Source organism: Staurois parvus, unplaced genomic scaffold (genome assembly GCF_062004578.1).
Source record: "Staurois parvus isolate SC_StPar_1 unplaced genomic scaffold, SC_StPar_1.0 ptg000012l, whole genome shotgun sequence".
NCBI classification, from domain to species: domain Eukaryota; kingdom Metazoa; phylum Chordata; class Amphibia; order Anura; family Ranidae; genus Staurois; species Staurois parvus.
In genome coordinates this window covers 6,140,015-6,156,348 of record NW_028317808.1, presented here as the reverse complement: position 1 = coordinate 6,156,348, position 16,334 = coordinate 6,140,015, and the positions used below count along the sequence as shown (strand labels likewise).

General features: G+C 43.6%; 1 protein-coding gene across 1 annotated transcript in view; it reads left to right on the top strand.

Moving 5' to 3' along the window:
* The first annotated feature begins 309 nt into the window (after nt 1–309).
* Nucleotides 310–16,334, top strand: part of LOC149473671 (thioredoxin-like) — a 33,793-nt gene continuing 17,768 nt past the window's right edge. The window contains exon 1 of the mRNA XM_089674700.1: nt 310–524. Within this exon, the coding sequence (XP_089530826.1) occupies nt 501–524 (24 nt within the window). The 5' untranslated portion in view covers nt 310–500. The remainder of the gene's footprint in view (nt 525–16,334) is intronic.

The window sequence follows — 16,334 nt, the reverse complement described above, 5'->3', positions numbered from 1 at the left end:
GTTTACATGGAGTGAAGCATATTCACCCGCCATTCCTGTCACACACAAGTTGTTGGCGCATTATGCTGTGTAGACAGTACAGGGGAGTAAGTATCGCGGTGTAAACCGATAATAATCATGTGGGAGCCGTGCCATGCCCTCAGACCGCGCCCGACTGCACACACAAACCGTTATCCGCATCCTGGCCGCCGTCCCAGCAGCGCTCCTTTTACGAAATGGAGGGATTTCCTGTAAACCACCCACTCGAGGACAGTCATAACCCCGCCCCGTCCACAGGCCGCCATGCGTCTTCTTGTCTGCAACGCCACGCCCCATTCCGCATCTCTGGCACAGCACTTGTGGTCAGCGGTCCCATCTAGCTCCTGGCCTCGCCTTTTCTTTAATCATCCATTCTAGGCCACGCCCCTCCCAGGGAACCCGCCCATTCTCTCTACATAGTGTCGCCGAGGCAGGTTGTTGCCACTTCTTTCACCTCACAGCCGCTCCCGGTAACCGGCACTATGGTTCGACATGTGGAGTCTCTGGTAAGGTAAAGGGAGGTGCTTTATGTGACCGTTACCTGGGAGGCACAGAGGAGATAATTCTAGGGAGGGGGGGTTGAGGGACGTCCTCCTCTTCCCTGTACCCCGCGTGTGTATGAGAGGAAGTCCCCTTCCATGGCTCTGGGTGTCACGTGATGTGTGGAGTCTTTCCACTTAGTTCCTGGACTTGTATTGGATACAAATGGATCTACTTGTAGCTGAATGTCACGTAGTGACTAGTTCTTCGTCCACAGTGTAATACATTGTAATACATGGGTAGTGTTTGGCAGTGGGACGATGGCTCACTATGACAGCACATGTATTATGTGGGTGATGGGATCCTATAGGGAGAACAGAATGCTGGATTGTTGTTTATAGTTAGAAATACCCTGAGAGGGGGCTGTATCAAAGCTGGAACTGCTGTTCTAACCAATCAGCTTGTTCAGTTAACCTTTGAAAATAAAAGCTGATTGGTTGCTCTAGATTCTGTGTGCTCCAGCTTTAGTAAATCTCCCCCAATGTGAAAAAAGTAGACGAGTCCAATGTGTGTATATAGTATACAGCACAGAAAGTAATATCCATCAGTGCTATTAGTTTTCTCCCCCTGCTTTTTCTATTTTGTGTTCAGAATCCTCAAGGGGATCTACATTACCCTGAGAACATTTGTTTATGCCATGATGGATGCCTGTGATGCGGGAGTCCTTCATGACTCAGCATTTCTTAACGTGCCCTTGGATCACATTAAGTGTTTTCTTAACCTCTTCCCTCCTGAGATCATAAGGCAGAGCGGAAGAGTAACCAGATGCTGGGAATATCTGATCTTCACCTGTAAAGTAAATCTGTAGTGTGGGGAAATACTAGTTGCCTGGCTCCAGTGGTGTCCCTGGGCAGGTGCGGGGGGGGTGTGCGCGCCGCACCGGGTGACACCTATCGCATGGGGTGACACCGGAACCTCTCCACAAAAAGGAAAGTTTTAAAGCAAGCCGACGATCCCTCTCCACAAGCTCCACGAAAAGGAAGGTTTTAAAGCAAGCCGACGATCCCTGCAAGATGGATCGGATCTGCAGATCTAGCATAATGGATTGGAGTCCGATCCATTATGCTCCCCAATCCGCAGATCCAATCCATCTTGCGGGGATCGTCGTCTTGCTTTAAAACTTTCCTTTTCCTGGAGCTTGTGGAGAGATCAGTTAACTCCGTATAGGTCGCAAGCCGATGATCCCTGCAAGATGGATCGGATCTGTGGATTGCGGAGCATAATGGATCGGACTCCGATCCATTATGCTCAATCCGCAGATCCGATCCATCCTGCGGGGGTCGTCGGAGAGGTGACAGCAAGTGTTACCGCACCGTGTGACACCAACCCTAGGGACGCCCCTGTCTGGCTCTAAAGTCGGCTGTACCCTGGTCCTGCTTCCTACTGGATTGGACAAAATTTCAGGACTGTATGGCCCTGCCAGGACTGCTTAGTTCAGAAAAAGGTCAGTGGCTTAATTGACGTCTATCAAAAGGAGCCTGTAAAAAAAACAAAAAAAACTTTGGTCGAATTGGGGCTGAATCCAATCAGATGCTGGCACTGTTTCGGTATTGTGACAGGCAGTGCTGGCTGTCATAATACCTGAACAGTGCCAGCATCTGATTGGATTCAGCCCCTCTTCAGCTGTCCGAATACAAAAGTCTGGCAGGGGGGATTCAGTTGTCTGCACTGGTTGCATGGATGGGAAAATCTGTTAGATTTCTTTAGTACAGCCTGCAGGCCACAAAGAAATCTATACATGTATGTACATGTTTACGCTGACCCCATGGTTTCAATACTTTGATTTCCTGATTTGGAACATTAAAGTGGTTAAATAGGCTTCTGTGTGCAACTTCCCCCACAGCCCCCCTAAATACATACCTGAGCATTTCAATCCAGCGATGTGCACAAGAGACAAGGATGTCTTGACTCTCTTGCTCCTCAATGGCTCAGATTGAGCAGCAGGAGCCATTTGCTCCTTCTGCTGTCAATCAAAGCCAGTGATGGAGGGCGGGCAGAGCTCTGTTCTGTGTTTCTTATGGACACAGTGCAGGGCTCTGGAGGCTTTATGGTGGCACTTGGCAGGGGTGGAGCCCAGAGCGCCGGTGAGGGATTCCAAAAGAAGGATCAGGGCTGCTCTGTGCAAAACCATTGCAGGTAGGTATGAGTGTTTGTTTATTTTAGCAAAAAAAAGTCCAAACCTTTTGTTATTACTTTAATGTGTATAAGGAGTTATGACCTTTCTTTATAGGAGAACTAGGACTAACGCTATTTTGGCTGTACGTCTCCTGGGAATCACAGGAGTGTACTTCATTCTGCACTCCTGTGGACACATTTTCAACCAATAGCTTGCTAAAGTCTGCTGTCAACTGATGTCACTCAAGTGGTCTAGGCTCTGGAAAGATCCCAACTTTAAAGTCAGGTTCCACCCAGTTGCCTGGGCCGGCAGCTTAGTCAGCCTCTCAGTGAGTCACAGAGAGCCTAAGCCATCCATTCCCACCCCCTCCACAGGGACAGAGCAGTGAGTCAGTGACTGACAAAGTGGACATAAGCGATGAGCAATCAGCGTTCTTTGATCGTAATATTCAAAGAAAGTGAGCACTCTCCAATATAGCAGCTGATACACTCAGGTAACCAAACGAAACCTCCAAAAGTACAATAAATAATAAAGTGCAGTGCTAAAAACAATGTAATCACAATAGAATCCAAATCAGTCTGTAAATATATAATGAGAGGAATCCAGAAGTGAGCAGATATCAGTATACTGGTGCTTTGAAGAAATGGTAGGATTGCACACTTACCAGATGCGCATAGAGTATGTGCATTAATATATCCACCTCAGGGCACTTAGGTTATGAGGTATGGTAGGTATATGTAGAACATCTGTCCAGGAATGGGCAGCACAGCGGTCAATGGGTGATGTCTGCTTACTCCAGAGGTCCCCTTTAGGATGGTCAGCCACCTGTTTACAGGGATTCCCTTCCTCTGGATAATGGGTCAGACTTGTAATCTCCACTGGTTCTGCAAACTTAATGGCTGTCTGCCTGGAGCTTGCTCTTTAACCAGTTCCCATCCATTGTATACAAGTGTCCATTGACCATTATATATTTATAGACTGATTCGCATTTGGATTTTATTGTGATTACATTGTTTTAAGCGCTGCACTTTATTTATTGAGCAGTTTTTGATCATTTAGTATTAAAGCTAAACAGAACAACTGAACCTAAAAAAACCTCCTTTGCATGGAGGCTGTACCTGTGCTGCAAAGGGCAAATGCTCATTTATGTCTAGGAGACTTGGTAAAGCACTTTTACTTATCTGATCCTCCACTCCTGAAGGCTCCTTATTGCTAGACTTGCAGCCTCATCTCGCCTATTCTCTGGCAATCAAAGGTCCTCAGATGTCATTAAGGCCATTGCAAAGTCCATAGCCCTGCATTGTACGCTGAGGAACAGTCCACCATTAGAGTTTGGAGGAGGGCTGTCTGCTGGGGGAACAGAGGATCAAGTAAGTTAAAGTGCTTTCCGTCCCCTAGACCTAAACACGCTGTTAACCCTTGCAGTGCAAGCACAGCTTCATTGCAAGGGAAGATTGTTTAGGTTTTCTGGATCTGGGCTTTAGTATTAGTGGGTTATCCTAACAAATAGGTTTTTAACCACCTCCTGCCCACCATATAGTACAATGACGGTCGCAAGGTGGTTCTCTCGTCCTTTGAGGATGTCATATGACGTCGTCACATTCTAACCGTGCATGCGCTGCTTCGGGAGCGTGCGGCGATCGGCGGTGTGCTGTGTCCGTCGGACACAGTGGATCACCGATCAATGGAAAGAGCCGAAGATGTCGGCTCGGTCATGTGATCAGCTGTGTCCAATCACAGCTGATTACATGTAAATAGGGAAATGTCGGTTATCGGCATTTCTCTCCTCACGAGCTGTCACACTGACAGCTCGAGAGGAGAGCCGGTAATCGGCATCCCTCAGAGGGGACATTTGCACTGATGATCAATGTGCCCTGATGATTTGTGTAGCCCCAGCAGTGCCACCTGTCAGTGTCCATCAGTGCCAGCTGTCAGTGCTCATCCATGCCACCTGCCAGTGCCCATCAGTGCCTACCAGTGCACATCAATGCCACATATCAGTGCTCATCTGAGCTGCCTTTCAGTGTCACCCATCAGTGCCAGTCAGTGCCACCTATCAGTGCCGCCTATCAGTGTGCATCAGTGCTGCCTGTCAGTGCTGCGTATCAGTACTGCCTAACAGTGCCAGTCAGTGCCGCCTATCAGTGCCATATATGAGTGCTGCCTTTCAGTGCCCATCAGTGATGCCTATCAATGCCGCCTACCAGTGCCTCCTCATCAGTGTCCATCAGTGCCCATCACTGCAGCCTCATTAGCGCACATCAGTGAAGGAGAAAATCACTTATTTACAAAATTTTATAACAAAAACTAAAAAAAAAAAACTTTTTTCCAAAATTATTAGTGGTTTTTGGTTTGTTTAAGAAAAAATAAAAAACCTAGAGGTGATAAAATACTACCAAAAGAAAGCTCTGTCTCAAAAAATGCTAAAAATGTCATATGGGTACAGTGTTGCATGACTGCGCAATTGTCATTCAAAGTGTGATGGCTCTGAAAGCTGAAAATTGGCCTGGGCAGGAAGGGGATATAAGTGCCCTGTAGGCTTGAGTATAAAAAGGGGGTGTACAATGACAGCACACTGTGAGTCTGTACTCTGCTGTATTCAAGTGTTACAGTCTCCATCTAAGTATTTAACACTGAACTCTTCTCAGATTATTTCAACACCCTCCTCATGATGAAAGCAGACCTTAGCCCTCAATTGCAAAACTTTCTCAGGAAATATTTTTATTGCAGAAGAGACATACCGTATATCTTCTACAATAAAAGCTTCTTACCTTCTTTCTGGGTTGATGTCAGTTGGGCGGATCTAGCTGGCGATTTGTTGAAATTTCCTCCAGCAGGATCACTATGAGGCTACTTGTTTGTGCCTATGGAATCACTTTCTGTAGCTAAGGCAGTAAGATCTCGCTTCCATCACTAGCGATCAAGATTCAGCAGAGTTCAGGCAATCATCAGAATGACATCTTGCTGACTCTGACTACAATTCCATAGGGACAGACAAGCAGCTTCTTTAACAATTCTTCCTTTGACAATTAAGCTGTAGAAGCAGAATTACAGCTCTAAACTGTATAGAGAGCTGGGATAAATGAACTCCCATGTGCAAGAGTCATGTCTTCCCAATCTACTTGGTCTCCTCCTCCAGCTCTGATTTTCAAAGGCTGGGGTCACCACACCCCGATCTAAAGACCCCTGCTACTGTATAGTGACAGCAATACTTCCAGTGGGAGCCACTGTTGAGCTACAGCTAGGGGCAAACCAGTTGGTATGGCTGTATGCATATTCACAGGCGGACTACTAGAGAGTGCAGGGGAAACACCAGATGGTACAACAATAAGATACCAGGAAGTTACCCTGGATTTTGGTTGCCTTGATGATATGGAAGCTGCTGGAAAGTTTAATAAAGTAAACATACAAGTGTATGTAAATGTTCAAGTATATGGGCAGCACAGTGGCTAAAATGGTTAGCACTTCCGCCTGGCAGTACTAGGGTCATTGGTTCGTATCCAAGCCATGGCACCACCTACCTGGAGTTTGCATGTTCTCCCTGTGCCTGCGTGGGTTTCCTCCATGCACTCCGGTTTCCTGCCACACTCCAAAGACATGCTGGTAGGTTAATTTGCTCCTGTCTAAATTGGCCCTAGTATGTGTATGTATGAATGAATGTAAGTTAGGGACCTTAGATTGTACGCCCCTTGAGGGTTAGGGACTGATGTGAATGTACAATATATATGTAAAAGTGCTGCATAAATTGATGGCACTATATAAGTACCTGAAATAAAAATAAAATAAAAATATAGACACATCATAATGATGTTTGATATTGTGACCATACTAGTAATTTTGGGGTTAATTTACCAAAGATGGAGAGTGCAAAATCAGGCTCACTTCTGCATAGAAACCAATCGGCTTCTAACTAAAGCTTGGTTCAGCTAAGCTTTGGCAATAAAACCTGGAATGTGTGCAGAATTCGGCCTGATTTTGCACTCTCCAGCTCTTAGTAAATCAACTGCACTGTTTGTTAAAAGAAAAAAAGTTTAGCAATTTTTTAGTGGGGGGTGGACTGCAATATTTTGAAGTGGGGGTGACAGCTGACTACATCATTCACAGGTGAAGAGCAGCTGCAGCTTGACTGCAAAACTTTGGCTGGGAGCCACAAATCTGGGATGGGCAGGGGATGTGGCCAGTAAACAGACTACAGAAGATACAGACATACCATGCAGTGACAAGACATCCCCTGCTTCCAAAGAGCAAGCCCTGGGATGTAAACTGACAAGTACCAGTTCGCTTCTGTGCTCTGAGTGATTGTTTTACAGTAAGGTAGAAGGGGGACTGGCAGGAACAATCAGGTATTTGTAGTGATTGAAAAAGAAATAGGTTACTATGGGCAGCACAGTGGCTAAATGGTTAGCACTTCCGCCTGGCAGTACTAGGGTCGCTGGTTCGAATCCCAACCACGGCACCACCTGCCTGGAGTTTGCATGTTGTGACTGTGTGGGTTTCCTCCAGATACTCCGGTTTCCTCCCACACTCCAAAGACATGCTGGAAGGTTAATTGGCTCCTGTCTAAATTGGCCCTAGTATGTGTATGTATGAATGTAAGTTAGGGACTTTAGATTGTATACCCTGTGAGGGTTAGGGACTGATGTGAATGTACAATATATATGCAAAGTGCTGCGTAAATTGACGGCACTATTTAAGTACCTATAATAAATAAATATACATTACTATTGGACAGACTTTAGGGCAGCAGTCACCAGCACAAGGGACACGTCTTGTTCAATCTATGTGCTAGTTGTGTTTGTGGTAGATTTTGGAGAATTAAACCATGCAAGAACTCGCAGTTAAGTTTGATCAATGCAAGGATGCTGTGAAAACAATTGCTTTTTATGTGCTCTGTTCACAGTATGCAGGCTGTTTGTGTACATTGTGTAAAAAATGTAATGGATTGATGTGTTGCATCTCCCCCACACAACATACACCAGTGGGCGTACATTGTACAGAGTGTAATGCGGAGGATTTACCAAAATTGTAGAGTGCAAAATCTGGTGCAGCTCTGCAAAGAAACCAGTCAGTTTCCAGGCTTTATTGTCAAAGTTTAATTGAACAAGCTGAAGTTAGAAGCTGATTGGCTACCGTGCACAGGTTCACCAGATTCTGAGTGCTCCAGTTTTAGTAAATCTACCCCAACATGTGCAAGCTGGTGTGAACAAACCCTTCACTGTCCAGTGAGCAGGCATGAGTATGTTGACAAATATTCTTTACCTAGCTGTGTTGCTATTGTGCAAGTTGAAAATCTGGCTGTGCAGTCTGGCAGGGGTGCCTCAAGCTCAAATGGGCTGCATAAATATATATAAAATGTCATATTAATATAAAAGGCTTTGGCAAAAGAAGTTCCCATATACTATATAAATATGCATTTTGCTGTTGTCCTGAATTTTAGCCTGAACTGCACAGTTTTCAGTGCCATCACGTTGGGATGGTCAAAGCTAAGCATTGTCAGAAGACAAAATATCAGTTGAGTTCTTTAAAATGTACATGCATATGTTTAAAGTGTACCTAATTCTATACACAAATACAATATATTGCAGTTTACCAATCCTTATGAGGTGGCTGCATTAGTTTCTCCTTCCTTCCTTCCTTTTTTTTTTTTTCTTTACCTGCTAGTCCTATGACTAAAATGATCCCTTTCCCTGGGTGCTGTACTGCACCTGGAGAGGGATCCATGGTTACCACCTTGGCTGGACTACAAACATTTCTATTTTTGTTCATCTCTATTACATTTGGGGTAGGGGAGATTAATAGTAGGAATTAGTAGGTAGCCTTGTTTTTTACTTTTAGTTCACCTCATAGAAGTAACAAGAATACTGCATTTCTGGCAATATCAACAGGTATTATCTGTACTTGCTGAAGAGTGGCCCCAATCCTCTTCTGAGGTCCCCTGCTGGCGCTTCTGACTCCTCCTCTTCTCAGTGTGCCACAATTGGAAGGTGCTTCCTATTGTGGCACAGCTGCGGGCTCAATCCAGAGCTGAGCTGCCTGCGTTCATAGACACAGGTAGTGCAGCTAGGCCCCGCCCCTGCTCCTTCGTCACAGAATTTGACTGACAGCAGTGGTCCCCCTGCCACCACAAAGCCTGTGAGAGCTACAACAGCTGGGCACAGTGCTGGATCGAGTCAGGTAAGTATAAGGAAGAAAGGGGGTGATGCAGGGAATGCATTAAGGAAAAAAAAGTTTAGGCTTTACAACCACTTTAACGGAAGCAAAGAAAAATCAGGTCTACTTTACCAGATAGGATTGTGCTGTGTGGCAGGGCTGTACAAATGTCAGGACTGAATAGACAAAATACAAATCCTCAGGTAGGCAATTCAGCATCTGTGTATTTGGATATGTGCTGGAGGTCAACTGTAAATTTTACCAAGAAAGTCCTTCCCTCACCTTCCTACAGCACTTGATTCCTGAATAGCCAATTCCCAGGCATAAAGGATGTCGCATAAGGTTTAACTTGCTTAGCAGGTGAACCATGCTGGTATGGACAAAGTACAGGTGCACTTTAAGCAGGGTGGATAAAAATCAACGATTTTTAAAAAAAAAAATCAAAAACATCGGATTTTTTTCATTTAAATCGGATTTTTTTCATTTAAATCGGATTTTTTTTATTTTAATGGATTTTTTTGTATAAAATGCTTTTTGAGGAAAATATATTACTATCCAAAGGTTATTCCATCATGAAATAAAATTAGTTTTTTAATTATGTAGAATAAGGCTGTATATGTTTAATTTTTTTGGTAAATAAATTCCATTAATCCATTCACAATGTCATGCTCTTCCAGAGGTTTTTGTAAGATTATTGGGCAGTTTCTCTGCCTACAAGATATTATCACAGATGCTTGGTTTACTTTTGCAGTTCTCAAAACTGAATTTGACTCATCGGAGATCACATGCCTCTTCTTCACAGCAAAAATGTTATAACATGAACAGAGTTAAGAAAAAGACCTTAATCCTAACTTCTACAAACCTATGAATACAGAATCAACCCCTTCAGTGCTAAGTTTCAAGAAGTTCAGTGAATAGAATAGAAACAATATTTTTCTGATTGTTTGGAGTGGAATAGATCTGCACAAGAAGAAAGTGAAACTAAGTGTGAGGAGGAAGGGGCTGACAGGCTAAGTTTCTTAAAATATATATATTTTGTTTAGCCAAATGAGTTAACAAACATGGATGTTTGTTTAAGCAAATAACATATGCTGTAATGTTATTGTTTCAGTTGAATAAATCTATTTAAATTGTTATTATTAAGGTAATGATTATTTTTCTCCTTCCTAAGTACAACAGAAAAGTTGTCCAAATATGAATGATTAACCTATTAAACTGGGGATAAAAGAAACTAATATGAAAAGTTGTTATTCTAAAAATCTTCATCTACCGTATTTTTCGGACTATAAGGCACACATAAAATCCCTATATTTGTACAAAAATCGGCAATGCGCCTTATATTCTGATGCACCTTATGTATGAACAGTGTATGTTCACACTGTGCTGAACAATCTGTCAAAATGTTTTATTATGACTTTGGTAAGCGACGAAGCCACTCCCCTTGCTTATTTGAGCTTCTCCTGGTGACGATAAACGACGATAAACCAATCAGAGCCAAGCAATCAACAACAAATCAAAGCTTTTTCACTTACCGAAAACTACATTTCCTGATATGTACTGTGCTTCCAAATTAAGGACCCCAAAATGGCACCTGTTAAGAGACCTGTTAAGAGACATGCTTACGACGCGGATTTCAAACTCAAGGCCATCAGCCAAGCAGTACAACATGGGAATAGAGCAGCAGCGAAAAAATTCAACATTAATGAATCAATGGTACGGAAGTGGAGGAAACAAGAAGATGACCTGCGTCAAGTAAAGAAGACGAAGAAGAGTTTCCGAGGGAACAAGGCAAGATGGCCACAATTAGAGGACAAAATTGAGCAGTGGATTATTGAACATAGAACAGCAGGTAGAAGCGTCTCTACAGTCTCCATTCGACTTAAGGCAACAGCGATGGCACGAGATATGAAGATCAACGAATTTCAAGGAGGTCCTTCTTGGTGCTTCCGTTTTATGAAAAGGCGTCATCTCTCCATCCGCACAAGAACTACCACTTCGCAGCAACTGCCAAAGGATTATGAAGAAAGGATGGCCATCTTCCGCACTTACTGCAAGGACAAGATCATCGAAAAGAAGATCCAGTCAGACCACATCACAAACATGGACGAGATCCCTCTCACCTTTGACATCCCCGCGAACCGTACTGTAGAAAAAACAGGGACGTCTACTGTATCTATACGCACCACAGGGAATGAGAAATCATCCTTCACTGTAGTTCTCGGTTGCCAGGCTAATGGCCAGAAACTACCACCCATGGTCATTTTTAAGAGGAAGACTTTGCCAAAGGAAACATTTCCTCTTGGGATCATCGTCAAGGTCAATCCAAAAGGCTGGATGGACGAGGAGAAAATGAGTGAGTGGCTGAGAGAAGTTTACGTCAGGAGACCAGATGGCTTCTTCCACAAGTCTCCAGCCTTATTGATCTACGACTCTATGTGCGCTCATCTCACTGACACTGTCAAAAGCCAAGTGAAGAAAACCAATTCGGAGCTTGCCATCATTCCTGGAGGATTGACCAAAGAACTCCAACCACTAGATATTGGTGTCAACAGGGCGTTCAAGGCTAAATTGCGAGCCGCATGGGAGCAATGGATGACAGAAGGTGAGCACACATTTACCAACACAGGCAGGCAACGCCGGGCTAGTTATGCCACTATCTGCCAATGGATCGTCGATGCCTGGGCTAAGGTATCGGTTTCAACTGTCGTCCGAGCTTTCACGAAGGCCGGAATCATCAATGAACAGCCAAGCAACAGCAATGAGACTGAATCGGATGATGACGAGAGGGATCCGGGCTTGCTTGATGCCGCTATCGCCCAACTGTTAAATTCCGACACCGAAGACGAGGAATTTGATGGATTCGTAGAATATGAATGATTGAAAAAGTGAGCAAACTCTTGTGTAATATCTGACCTATCCGGCTATTTTGTTTCGCTTTAATATTGTGTAATATTGTGGTCTGACTGGATCTATTGTGTAATATTGACAGTTATTGTTAATGATTTGAATAAAGTCTGACTTATCCGACTACCGGTATTTTGTTTCGCTTTATGCGCCTTATAATCCGGTGCGTCTTATATATGAAAATAGATCCGTTCACTAATACTGCGTCTTATAATCCGGTGCGCCTTATAGTCCGAAAAATACGGTACTTGCATAATAACGTTATACCAGCAAGAATTAGTCTTTATGTAGAAAACTAGGATTTAAATCAAGCCTTACTGACTAGTGATTTAAATCGTGATTTAAATCGTGATTTAAATCAGTTTGATTTAAATCAAATCCACCCTGACTTTAAGTGTGCTGTTGGTAGGACTTAGTATTATTTTACAAGAGTGTGGCTGGCTGATTATGTTCATTGATAGTTCTATGTAGTTTAGAAGGGCCCTTTTAATCTGTGAGTTTTATAGGGGTATGAATCATCTTTACTCTGTTTCACATGACTAAAAGGATTCTGTAGTAAAGTGACTAATCTCATGTATCTGGATCTGCCTAGACTCTAGAATTTATGGTTTGAAAATATTGGGCACTGAAAAGATATATATATAGTCCTGTAACACAATGAATACACACCATGGAATTTGTTGAGTTTGAACAAGCAAACAGATATTAATTCAAACCATGCATACAGATAAAACTGATATACTTTAATAAAACGTTACTAAACCCATGACCCTGCATTCACTATATCCGTTCTCCCACAGTGCCCACTACATGGCAATTGAATTATTGTAAATATAAACTGCTAAATACCTTTTCTCATCAGCAGTATATAGCAATCTTTTTATTTCTATTAGTGTCCAGCTCAGCACTGGCTATAGCTTGTAGGAGGAGTTTCTCCTGTGACTATCCTAAGAGGCTGCATAACCCTCTGTCTGGACAGTGCTCATTGACCCTGTGCTGGTCCCATGCACCCTTTCAAAGAAAAAAAAAACACTACAGCAATACACACCAAACTGAGCATGTGCAGAGCGACTCCTAGAGCCATGTACTATGGTATCAGCAGATGGATTGGGGACAGTGGAAGAAAGGGAGGATCAGAGAAGACCGTATCAAACAGCATTTTTACACAATGTGGAGGATTAACCTCTTAGGTTCCACAGTGAGTATAGCAAGCATGCTTTACTGCATATAGAGAATGAATTTACAGCTGTGAGTTTAGTATAATATAAACAAAAGATTTGTACGAAGCAATATCAATCGATGTAATGGTTTTCTGTAGAAAAAGTAAGTATATACAGTGAAGGAAATAAGTATTTGATCCCCTGCTGATTTTGAATGTTTGCCCACTCACAAAGAAATGATCAGTCTAAAAATCGAATGGTAGGTGTATTGTAACACTGAGACACAGAATAGCAACAAAAAATTCAAAAGAAATGCATGTCTAACAAAGTATGCACTGATTTGCATGTTCATGAGGGAAATAAGTATTTGATCCCCTATCATTCAGCAGGATATCTGGCTACCAGGTGTCTTTCATACAGGTAACAAGCTGAGATTAGAAGCAGTCTCTTAAAGGGAGTGCTGCTAATCTCATTTTGTTACTTGTATAAAAGACACCTGTCCACAGGAGCAATCAAACAATCACATTTCAAACTCTCCACCATGGCAAAGACCAAAGAGCTGTCCAAGGATGTCAGAGACAAGATTGTAGACCTACACAAGGCTGGACTGGGCTACTAAACTATCACCAAGCAGCTTGGTGAGAAGGTGACAACAGTTGGTGCAATAATTCGCAAATGGAAGAAACACAAAACTGTCGGTCTCCCTAGGTCTGGTACACCATGGAAGATTTCACCTCGTGGAGTGTCAATGATCATGAGAACAGTGGGGAATCGTCCCAGGACTACACGTGAGGATCTTGTCAATTATCTCCAGGCAGCTGGGACCACAGTCACCAAGAAAACAATTGGTAACACACTACGCCAACAAGGACTGAAATCCTGCAGTGCCCGCAAGGTCCCTCTGCTCAAGAAAGCACATCTCCAGGCCCATCTGAAGTTTGCGACTGAACATCTGAATGATGCAGAGGAGGACTAGTTGAAAGTGTTGTGGTCAGATGAGACCAAAATCAAGTTCTTTGGCATCAACTTAACTCGCTGTGTTTGGAGGAGGAGGAATGCTGCCTATGACCCCAAGAACACCATCCCAACTGTGAAACATGGTGGTGGAAACATTCTGCTTTGGGGGTGTTTTTCTGCTAAGGGGACAGGACAACTGCACCGCATCAAAGGGACGGGGCAATGTACTGTCAAATCTTGGGTGAGAACCTTGTTCCCTCAGCCAGGGCATTGAACATGGGTAGTGGATGGGTGTTCCAGCATGACAATGACCCAAAACACACGGCCAAGGCAACAAAGGAGCGGCTCAAGAAGAAGCACATTAAGGTCCTGGAGTGGCCTAGCCAATCTCCAGACCTTAATCCAATTGAAAATCTGTGGAGGGAGGTGAAAGTTTGAGTTGCCAAACGTCAGCCACCAAACCTTAATGACTTGGAGAGGATCAGCCTAGAGGAGTGGGCCAAAATGGCTCCTGAGATGTGTGCAAACCTGGTGGCCAACTACAGGAAATATCTGACCTCTGTGATTGCCAACAAGGGATTTGCCACCAAGTACTAAGTCATGTTTTGGGATCAAATACTTATTTCCCTCATGAACATGTCTAATAATTTGTTAGCTATGTATTTCTTTTGAATTTTTTATTGCTATTCTGTCTCTCGGTGTTACAATACACCTACCATTCGATTTTTAGACTGATCATTTCTTTGTGAGTGGACAAACATTCAAAATCAGCAGGGGATCAAATACTTATTTCCTTCACTGTTTGTTTGGCCTGAGAAGCTGGTATGACCCCCTCTAGTACAATTGACTTCTTGTAGACCTATTGCATAACTGCCCCCAATCTCTTGACATTGACCAGTGAAGCAATTTTGTAAAATCCCTAAATTTGCAAGATGTTGTTAGGTTTCCTTGCATGAACTGTTTTTAATCTCCCACACAACAAGCTTTTTTGGCCATACCTCTCTTCTGGGTCACAGGAGTGCACTTATTTCTGTACTCCTGTGACCCAGAGTCAGCCAACAGCAGGTTGAAGTGCTCTGTTGGCTGACATCATACAGACGGTTCAGGCTCTGCATGGATCCCGCAAGCTGGCTCAGCCTCTCCCCGCTGCAGAGAGCCTGAGCCAGCCACTTCCACCCCTTTGCATAGCCCAGTGCTCCAGTGAGCTCTCTAAATTGAGCAATCAGCTGTCACGTGATTGCTCAGTTCTCGGTCTTAGAGCTGGCAGGGGACAGCTTCAGCATTGGGCTAATGCTGCAGCCATATAGGGAAGTACTTATATTTATTTTGTTTCTCTGCACTTCTTTTATTAACCCTTTGTTTCTTCTTTTTAGAAATTTGCTGGTAGATTTGCTAATGTGCCTTGAATTATTATTGTGTTTAACCAGTTGCCAACCGCAGATAGCCGAATGACGGCTTCGCCGCGGGCGGCCAGTTCTGGGAGGGTGTCATGACGTCCTCCCAGAACGCGCTATCCCTCACGCCCCTGGGGGTGCACACCCGGCGATCTTTGTGATCTGTGTCCTACTGACACAGCTGAACACGTGATGTGGTAAAAGGCCGATCACAGCTGCCTTTTACCACGTGATCAGCCATGTCCAATGACACAGCAGATCACGGGTAAATGTCACAGTGTGAGGAAAGTACTGCTGATAACCATTAATTGAGAGGAGGGATCGGCACCGACGATCAGTGCTGCCTATCAATGCTCATCATTGTTGCATATCAGTGCTGCCTAGCAGTGCCCATCATTGTTGCATATCAGTGCCATCTCATCAGCCTATCAGTGCCCGTCAGTGCAGCCTCATCACATCAGTGATGGAGAAAAATTACCTGTTTGCAAACGTTTATAATAGAAACAAAGAAAAACGTTTTTTTTTCTAAATGTTTGCTTTTTTTTTTAGTTTATAGCGCAAAAATTAAAGCCCCCATCAGCGAGTACATACCACCTAAAGAAAGCTCTATTGATACAAATTTCATATGGGTGCAGTATTGCATGACCGCGCAATTGTCGCAATTGCGACAGCGCTGAAAGCTGAAAATTGGCCTAGGCAGGAAGGGGATATAAGTGTCTGGTAGGCAAGTGGGCAAGTGGTTAAAGGTGAAGTCCACCTTTTGCAAAAAAATAACTGTACCCATATTAACAAAAAAGTGCATTGATAATTTTTTTTCTGCATAGAACGCTGTAAAGCATTCCAACCACAATTGGTGGATTATGGGTGAAATGAACAGAGTACTGCAGACTCTGGTCCATACAGAAGTATAAACCTTCGCTTGCAGGGCTGCAAGAAGGGTCAGCGGACGAGTGCAGTGATGTCCCTTCACTTGTATTCCAACTTCCTATGAATTATTGAATCGGCTGTGTGTGTGGAACCACAAACAGCCGTGTTAATTTCAAATGTGGAAGGAGCTGGTGGGTAGAAGAACCCCTGGCTTTTGTAAGTGTTGGG